This window comes from Phaseolus vulgaris, chromosome 3, assembly GCF_000499845.2.
Source record: "Phaseolus vulgaris cultivar G19833 chromosome 3, P. vulgaris v2.0, whole genome shotgun sequence".
Lineage (NCBI taxonomy): Eukaryota > Viridiplantae > Streptophyta > Magnoliopsida > Fabales > Fabaceae > Phaseolus > Phaseolus vulgaris.
The window spans coordinates 17,060,158-17,070,007 of record NC_023757.2 but is presented as its reverse complement, the minus strand read 5'-3'; the positions used below and the strand labels follow the sequence as shown (position 1 = coordinate 17,070,007).

Here is a 9,850-nt window from a genome sequence, read left to right as displayed (position 1 = left end):
AGTGGTAGCATCTGATCATTTGGGTCCCTCCCAACTGCTGTCAACAATTCACCACCATAAAAGCCTTTCAAGAAGCACCCATCCAAAGCAATTATGGACTTACATGATATAAAACTATCCTTGCAGGCTTTTAAGCACACATAAAATCTCTTAAAAACTTTTAAGCCATTCATGTCTTCGACTTTCACTTTCACTGTAGACCCCGGATTTGCACGCATCAGCTCATTTGCATACTCATAAATTCGTTTGTACTGCTCTTGATATGAACCATGGAGATTCTTCAACGTCATGGTCATTTTCCATTGAGCTTTTGACTTACTTATACTTGTGTTCCATTTTTTTACAGCTTTATTCCTTACATCATTACTTCTCAATTTTGGATTCTAACTTAAAGAACTCTCCAACCTCCCACTCAACCATTTAGTGCTCAACAAATCAATCTTAAACTGCCTAGTACAGGTATGTACATTATTTACTTTTCTTAACTGCCAACAACTTGTTGAGGGTAAGAACCCACAATACGCAAACCATTCACATTGTCCTTGTGCTCCAATACAACACACCCAAACTCTCGAATTATCATTTTTAACTAATTTCAAGTTCCTCCCTGAATGGACAACCACCATCATTATCACATTCCATATCTTCATGAATAAGCACACCAATACCCTGACCACCATGACCTTCGTCCTCCTCATCATCTTCTTCAACCACACCTTCCATACCATGATGATCACCAATGTCCACACTATTAGAATGTATGGCTTTAAACTAGAGGGGAGGTGAATGGTTTAAAGGGGGTTTTCGCAAACTTTTTAGAATAGAATGAAATTCTCTGCAAGAAACCAGATTTAGGAATTCAGTTTGCCAAGAACAAAGCTCAAAACAGAAAAGCAACAGAAAAACAATCGGTTGTTTCGCAGAAAAACAATCGGTTGTTTATACCAGTAAAATAACAGCAACTGAAATTAAAGAGTTTAAGAGAGAGAGAGAATTACACAAACAGTTTATACTGGTTCACTCTTAACCCAAGAGCTACATCCAGTTTCCCAGAAACCACTGGGGAATCCACTAGGTAATCAAATTCAGATTACATACACACACCACCAAAGAAGTGACCTTGATCCCCTCAAGAGACACACTTCCTTTGGCTCAGCACATACACCACCAAGAATGTTGATATTGACAACCTCAAGAGCACACAACCCTTCTTGGCTTTACAACACCAGAATGTACACAAATCATAGAACGAATTACACTGTTACAGAATGAACTGAAATCAATATAGAGTAATCCTATTCCACTTCTCTCTTAAATAACCAAAGGTCAAGTTCAAACACAAAATGCTTTCAAAACTCTTTGAAAACTCTAATCTGTTTTTCTGTCTTGTTGTTTGCTATAAAACATTAACAAACTATTTATTGTATTCAAATCTTGGTCAAAGCAATTAAAGCAGGAGCGTATTCAGTTATGAAATTAATTAAAGCTCTTTTAACAACCAAAACTGTTTTTCTGTTAGGATTCCAAACCAACAATCGGTTGAAATAGCGAATCAATCGGTTGTTTGGGTTTGACAACAAGTCAAGCATCCAAAACAGTTTTCAAACTTTTTCAAAAACACCTAAGTATAAAACAATCGGTTGTTTCGATAAAACAACAGGTTGTTTTTCACTTAGTTTGAAAAACACTTTAAACTTAAAAGATTTGAAAACACTTAAGCTTTAGATTCAACAAAGAGTGGATTACAAATATAATCTACCCCAGATCTTATTCTAAAGCACCTCAGCAACAACAAGCACATCCAGCCTTCCATCAAACTCAAAGGATTTGGATTCTTCAAAACTTGAACACACTTGATTCAACAAACACCAACACCATCCTCAACATCAGCTTCAACACCTTCGGGTTCCACATCACCACCATCCTCAACATTATATTCAACACCTTCGGGTTCCACACCACCACCATCCTCAACATTACCTTCAACACCTTCGATTTCCACACCATCACCTAAAGTCAACAACACTTCTGCCTCTGAAACAACATGCACTTGAAATAAATGAACTTCACCATGTGTATTTGCAATTTTTAGCATTTCTGTTGCACCACGATCATCAACCAGAACATCCAATCTATTTTCCAAAACCTTCACGTGAATACCATACCTGTACTGTTAAAAACCTCATCTCCTTTAGGATGTCAAGTATTTTAAAGTAACTTCATCTATCACCGTCACATGACCATGTTGATGTATCACCACCAACATATCTCGCATCACAAAATGTCCCACTATGGTGGACCACAAGCTGAAAGTAACCTTTTGCCATGATATGGACTTTATAAAAGCTATCCCTATAAACTATAAATATACACATACAAAATGTTGAACCACATGTTATGTCAGAAACCAAATGTTGGACCACACATAGAAAAATCTTGCACATGGTGAACCCTAAATCATAAACTACTTTGTAAATGTTCTCTCAAAGTAATCACAAACAGAACCACTCTGAAAGTAAGTGAAAAAGTTCTAACCTTAGAAACGACCACCCACGAAATTGCACCACGCTCAATAATGCCTTCGGGTTCCACAAACGTTGCCCCACACAATCGCACTTCACGAGCTCGGGATTGCACCACAGGATCACACCTCACAATCCAACCACGAGATCAAATCGCAAAATCGCATCTCACAATAGCGTACCTCAGAAACCCTCAACCTTGATTGCAATTAAAAATTCGTAACCCCTAATTCAAATTCCCTAAACCCTAATCCCAATTCAATTTTCACTAAACTAATGTAACCATCCACGTCACTACACCTCACACGTCACACTAAACCCATAACCCCTTCTCTTTGCCACATAAGCAACAGTTGACGCTGTTTGGTGCGACTTAACAGAAAGGACCATTTTGCATACGTTTAAAAAAACATAGGGACCAAATTGATTTTTTTAAAAACCACTATACTAAATTGACTATTGGCCCAAAAATAACTATACCTAAAATAAAAGAGAACAATAAATTATTCCTAAGAACCCAATAACACCTCAATAGAATAACTAATTAAAAACCAGAACCTAGAATATACACAACCGTTTTGAGATGAAACACTACCCTCTTCTTGAATTCAAAGTTAACACCGACTCTATTGCAATATTGGCCACAACACCAAATCCAAGGTCAAACAAAAGAAGTCCTCCCAGTAAGTGAACTAAGCATATTCAAGACACATAGAAAACTAGGGGAAGAAAGAAAGTGTGTGATAAGTGTCTAATTTTAGTAATATTTCATATTAAAATATAGGCACTTATGAGGATTTATTGCTAATTTACATATAAAATAATCCCTAATTTATGAATTTATACCTTTTTACATTTTTTATGATCTTTATTTGAATAAGAGTATTTTATTCCCAAATTTGGTGTTAATTGCAGATTTCTAAGGAAGATTGGAGATTTGGATTAAAGATGAATGATTTGAGCTAAAAAGATAAAGATAGAAGGTCCCAGAATGGAAAAAGATGCAAAGGAAGATTGGGCTTTTTTTATGTTTTATCATTTAGCCCATTAGCGCGACACAATAAACAACCTAACCCTAGAAAACTAGGATAAATAGAGGGCTAGAGGCTCAACCTTAGTGTGCCAGATTGAGAGGTGTACCGCCCTGGTGGTCGGGTGTGATGACGTGGCATCCTGCTACGGTATAGGCGTGTTGACAAGGCGCCAGGTTGGCATAAAGGAAGAAAGTCGGGGGGCACGTGTAGTCGCCAGTTGTTAAGCTGGCGTGTTCCGACTTCCAGCTTACCAGAATAGGCGATCGCCAGGTTGAAGATGAAGTCGCCAGATGTAGACCCAGGCGACCAAGCGGTCGGAGATCGCCAGAGCGAGCACATCGCCGAAGATGAAGGAGAAGCAGATTATAAAGGCGGCCGGCGAGACCACAGGGAAGGTGTATGAAGGCCCTAACTCGCCAGTTCCAGTAGAGATCGCACTCCTAAGTTAGCTATGCACTGGGCAGTACCATGCATAAGTAACTTAGCCAAAATGAGAGTAGAAGCAGCGCCAAGTCAGGGAGCCTCCAGATGATGGCACGTGTACAGTTGGATGCGAGCCACGTGTCCGAGTCTGTAACTGCCAGGAGAGAGAAAGCCACCAGGTATATAAGAGTTCTTAACAAACTTTCTGAGGTACGCACGTTCAGTTCATACACTTTACGCTTGCGAGTGATAGAGCTGACTGTGAGAGAGGATTTGCACGGTTCTAGTTCTCTTAGTTTTTGGTGATACCGTCACTGACTTGAGCGTTGGAGTGCGATCGACCGCAGCGGCGCCGTGTTGTTTCTTTGCAGGTTCTTGAGATAGATCCCGAAGAGGAACGGAGGTGAGAAGCGGTGCGCACGTCGATCCTTTGACGAGGCAGTTTCCAGCGTTCCGGTCAACAGGCAGGATCAAGAGGAAAACACCATAGAGTGAGTTGTAACCCAATTGGGAGAATGGAAGGTGATAGAAGTATGCGTGGCTAATTCTACCCTTTGGGATTGAGAGTAATCTGCTCAAACTCTTATGTATTGAGGTGATATTTTATATATTAATATTCAGTTCTTGATTGATTATTGGTATTGTTGTTTTACTTTTAATTTTCCGTGACAAATTGAGAATCCTAAATCTGACCGGGAGGTATTTTTAGGGTTCGGACCTAAACAACAATACTTAACATATTTGAGTGCTAGGAATAGACTTGAAATGTTAATTGCTATTAAACGTCTGAGCTTCGTTCTAAGTTGTTCTTATAATTATGCGAGGGATCGATAGTTAGGGGACATTCTTAAGGATTTTATATGCGAGGAATCGATATAAATGATTTTTATACGGGCATCAATTTCAATCAAAGAACTTAATATTGACATGCTAATCAAAATACTTGAGAGTGAGAGAGATGAAACTAATCCTTATTTTTCCAATTGAAACAACTAATTCTTTGTTTGTTTTCTTATTGATCAGTGCCAACACAATTAATTCAAAACTCTTTTAATTGTTCTGTTTTTATATTTAGCGATTATTGTACTCGATAATTCATTGTTCCTTGTGGGATCGATATCCGTCCTTAGGGACAATTATTACTTTTGACAAACGCGGTGCACTTGCCGTAAAAAGTTATCAAGTTTTTGGCGCCGTTGCCGGGACCAGATTTGATTTGTTGAGTATAATTTCCTAAATATTGTAAATATTTTATTTTTTTTATTTGTTTTGATTTTGTTTATTTTATTAAAATTAGATTTGATTTGATTTTAGTATAATAGATTTGTTGTTTAAAAAAAAGAAAGTTGTTGATTTTATATTATTTTTTTTTCTTTTCTTTACGTTATTTAATTTAGTTTATTTTTATTTTATTTTGTTTTGATTTTGATTTTGATTTTGTTTTATTATATTTTATTCTAGTTTTTTTAGGATTAGTTTAGGTAGTTTTATTTATGTTTACGTAACTGTTATTTATTTATTTTAATTATATTTTATTATTAGTTTTAGTTTTTATTTCTACGTAAGCTAGTTAGTTAGAATATTAGTTGTTTACAATTATAGTTTTCAATTTTTTTTTTAACTTTATTTTATTTTATTTTATTTCTAGTATTTATTTTATTTTTTATTTTTTTAGTACGTTATTTTTTGTTTTTAGAGTTTTCTTGTATTCTGTTTTTAGTTTTTATTTTATCTATATTTTTTTTTTAATATTTTTGTTAATTTTCTCTTAACGTCATTTTAGTGTTTTATTTTTGTTTTTTGGTTTTATTTATTTATTTATTTTATTTTACATATTTTGTTTTTATTTTTATCTTCAAATTTATTTTATTTTATTCTTTTTAAAGAAAAAAAAGTTCTCTGTTTTTTTCTCTCCACTAATATGTTTTAGGAAGAAAGCAACATGCAACATGACAGAACAGCAAGCACCACCTACTAAGAAGACACTTGGAGATTATGTCATGTACCAAGGACCAAGACATTTTTCTAGTATTGCAATACCTACTACTACCAAGGCCTTGGAAATAAATCCCGATTTTCTCACTCTCATTCGTGCCTATCAATTTACAGCAATAGAACATGAGGATCCATATTCACATTTGGATACATTTTATGAATTGGTAGGAACAATGGGTTTTCAATCAGGTGATCTTGAAAATGTTTATATGCGCTTGTTTTCTTTTTCATTGGCAGAAAAGGCTAAGGAATGGCTCAAATCACTTCCAAATCAGAGCCTCACTAGCTGGAAGGATGTAGAGGAAAAAATTTTGCAAAGATTTTTTCCAATTTCTCGCTACATCAAAGCAAAGTCTGAAATCTCTATGTTCAGACAAGGAGCAAATGAAGTCTTTTGTGATACATGGGAAAGATTTAAGATGATATTGAGAAAATGCCCAAATCATGGGTTTGAAGATATTTCTCAACTGAGCATATTCCTGAATGGTCTTAGATCTGACATAAAGATGCTCCTAGATGCTGCAGCTGGTGGCACAATAATGGCCCTTGATGTAGAACAAGCGACAATAATTATTGATGCATTGGCATCAACTGATTATAAAGCCCAACATGATGGACAAGATCTTCAGAATAAAGGGTTGTTAGAAAATGCACTCTTGGCTAAAAATAAGATTCTGACACAACAGATTAAGCAACTAACTGCACAAATGGCTAAATTGCCCCAACAATTATATGTTGTTCATTCATCTCAAAGCCAAAGTCAGTCAATCAGGTGTGATTTTTGTGGAGGTGTTCATCCTAATGGTCACTGTTTTTATCAGAACAATTCACCTGAAGTTGATGATCCATCCATGCTTGAAAGAATGAATAAAGTTGAAGACGCTCTGACAAAGATTGTGAGCGCGCAGGACAATATTGTGAGAGCGCAGGACAATAGCATGGCCATGATTAGGAGTATAGAGATCCAGATGAGACCGCTGACCAAACAAATTTCACAAATTGTGGAGGAACAAAGTGGCCAGTTTTCAGTCAATAGGCAAACCAATTCAAAAGAGCATTGCGATAATGTAGTGGCTGAAAAAGAAGAAAAAGATGAGATAGAGTGGAAGAGAGATGAGAAAGAGAGAAGTGAGGAGGAAAAAATAAAGAAGAAAAGTGAAAATAAGGAGAGAGGAGTTTTTGAAAAAGATTTATCATATCCTCATTCTCCTTCAAAAAGCGAGAAGGAAAGAAAATTCTTTAATAAATTGCTCCCTAAAAATTATTTTGCAGGAAATTTGAAGCAAGATTCAACATTTGAAAGATTTTGAAAGAATAGGAGCTATATTGAAGAAAAAAAATATAGAGCTGGAGGATAGATACAGTGTCATTATTCAAAAAGGCTTGCCTAAAAAATTCAAGGACCCAGGGAGTTTTAACCTTCCCGTGTCTATAGGTGCTTTATTAGTAGCCAATGCTTTATTGGATTTGGGAGCAAACGTAAATATAATTCCTTTGGCAATGCTGAAGAAAATAGGTGATTTGGAGATTAAACCCACCAAGATGACTTTAAAGTTAGCTGATCAAGTAACCAAGTATCCATATGGTGTGGTTGAAGATGTTCTCGTCAAGGTGGATAAATTCATATTTCCTGTGAATTTTGTTGTGATGGACATGAAAGAAGATGAGGAGGTTCCCTTGATACTTGGAAGACCCTTTATGAAGACTGCTAGAATCATAGTTGATGTCGACAAAGGAGAACTTCAAGTTAGAACTCAAGATGAGGAGGTAACTTTAAATCTTTTTAATGGTCTTAAAAATTTTAATGCAGGGGAAGAATGTGTACAGAAGGATGGATCACAGAGATATTCCACCTTGAAATAAACAGGCGTCAAGCTAGATGACGTTAAACGAGCGCTTACTGGGAGGCAACCCAATCCACATTTTAGTTTTATGTTGTTTTATTACCTTTGCTGATTTTATTTAAAATAAAAAATAAAAAAGAAAAGTAAATAAGAATAATAATAAAAAAATCTTATATGCCTCCTAATCATTTTGCAGGTTATGTATTTTTGACCTGGGGACAGATTCTATTATTCAGGGGGGCAGATCCAGCAAACGAAGCAAGACTGTAGATAAAAATTTTAACAAAATGCTGGATGACTTCTTAAGAATAGAGGATTGAACAAAAATATGGTTTTATCTCTCTAATTCTCTTTTCTTTTCAGTTATTTGGATTTTTTCTTATTTTATTTATTTTATTTTTCGGTTATTTTGTTTTTTGTTTATTTGCTTATTTGTTTGGTTTGTTTTTATTGCTTATTTTGAATAAATTTCCTGTTTTATTAGTTTGGTAATTTTAAGTCTTGAATTATCTTTCTTGACTAAATTTCAGTTTTAATTTGTTTGTTTTCTAGTTTATTTTTTTCAAATTAAAAAGAACTAGAATATTAATTTTGAATTGTGGAAAAAAGAATTTGTGTTTAAATATTAAGTAGTGAGATGAATTAGACACAGGTTAGAAAAGAAAATATGATTGAATCCCTATTCAAATGTAGTTAAAATTATGATACATGAAAATTTAACAGGATGATTGATTAGGACAGATAATGACAAGACAAAAAGGAATGAGACCATTTAAACCAAGTGAGTGTGTGAACCTTAAACAGTTTTGAGAGTTTTACTGATGATTTGACAGTTGTGGTTGCTTAATTTTTATTTTTGTTGCATCATAAAAGAGCATGAAGATGATTGAGGCATTTGTTTGTGTTAATTAGGAGCCAGGGCCAAAAAGCCAACCTTTATATTAGAATTCCATTTTTTTATATCCCCTTTGGGCTAAGAAATTTTTTGTTAATATTGCACCTTAACCTTTATTGATATAATTTTCTACCCTTTAGCATGTCTAAGGAAGGAGAATATAGATGCAATACATATAGAAAAGGGAATGGTTGGTTCTGATTTTGAAAGTTCAAAAAGTTGAAAATAGGAAGAATCTTTTCCTATTATTGAAAAAAAAAAGAGAAATAGAAGAAGAAAAAGAAATAAAAAAAAGATAAAAAATTCATGAAAATCATGAAAAGAAAGAAAATGGGGAAAAAGGTGACATCGAAAGAAAGTGATAACTAGATAACATATATGTTCTCTATAATTGAATTGTAGGTATGTTCTTCTTCTTTAAGATGTGCATTTTGTTATCTAAGAAAAACCAATATTTTTTGGAAGCCCAGCCTCATTACAACCCTGGAAAAGACCTCAAGATTCATGTTTCTAATATGTTTGTGATTTGAAGATGAAATGAAAAGCAATTGTGATTTGTTATGATTCAGTGAAAATATAGAGAAACACTTACCTGTGAGCATATGAGAAGATATTCCTTGATGAATTGAATTGTCATTTATTTGTTTTGATTTGATCCTGGAAATTGATTGTGTCTATAATTTTTTATATTTGAATTTGGAAACATCATAAGTTTCTAATTTGATCTGTTGTTTAGTGAATTAAGCTATTTGATATTTAAATTCAAATATATTCATTTACTTTGCTTGAGGACAAGCAAGATTCTAAGTTGGGGAGAGTGATAAGTGTCTAATTTTAGTAATATTTCATATTAAAATATAGGCACTTATGAGGATTTATTGCTAATTTACATATAAAATAATCCCTAATTTATGAATTTATACCTTTTTACATTTTTTATGATCTTTATTTGAATAAGAGTATTTTATTCCCAAATTTGGTGTTAATTGCAGATTTCTAAGGAAGATTGGAGATTTGGATTAAAGATGAATGATTTGAGCTAAAAAGATAAAGATAGAAGGTCCCAGAATGGAAAAAGATGCAAAGGAAGATTGGGCTTTTTTTTATGTTTTATCATTTAGCCCATTAGCGCGACAC

At 34.3% G+C, this 9,850-nt stretch overlaps 1 protein-coding gene, 1 long non-coding RNA gene and 1 pseudogene across 2 annotated transcripts; 2 read left to right on the top strand and 1 right to left on the bottom strand.

Moving 5' to 3' along the window:
• Positions 1 to 3,312: 3,312 nt before the first annotated feature.
• On the top strand, positions 3,313 to 4,607 carry LOC137805826 (uncharacterized). Its single transcript, XR_011080249.1, has 2 exons — positions 3,313 to 3,656; positions 4,457 to 4,607. It is a non-coding gene; the product is annotated as an uncharacterized lncRNA (long non-coding RNA).
• A 1,321-nt stretch (positions 4,608 to 5,928) lies between these two features.
• Positions 5,929 to 7,832, top strand: LOC137839243 (uncharacterized). Its single transcript, XM_068648366.1, has 4 exons — positions 5,929 to 6,326; positions 6,468 to 7,102; positions 7,293 to 7,741; positions 7,785 to 7,832. The coding sequence occupies exons 1-4, from the start codon at positions 5,929 to 5,931 to the stop codon at positions 7,830 to 7,832; spliced, it is 1,530 nt and encodes a 509-aa protein (XP_068504467.1).
• Positions 6,320 to 6,425, bottom strand: LOC137808877 (small nucleolar RNA R71; annotated as a pseudogene).
• Positions 7,833 to 9,850: the final 2,018 nt, after the last annotated feature.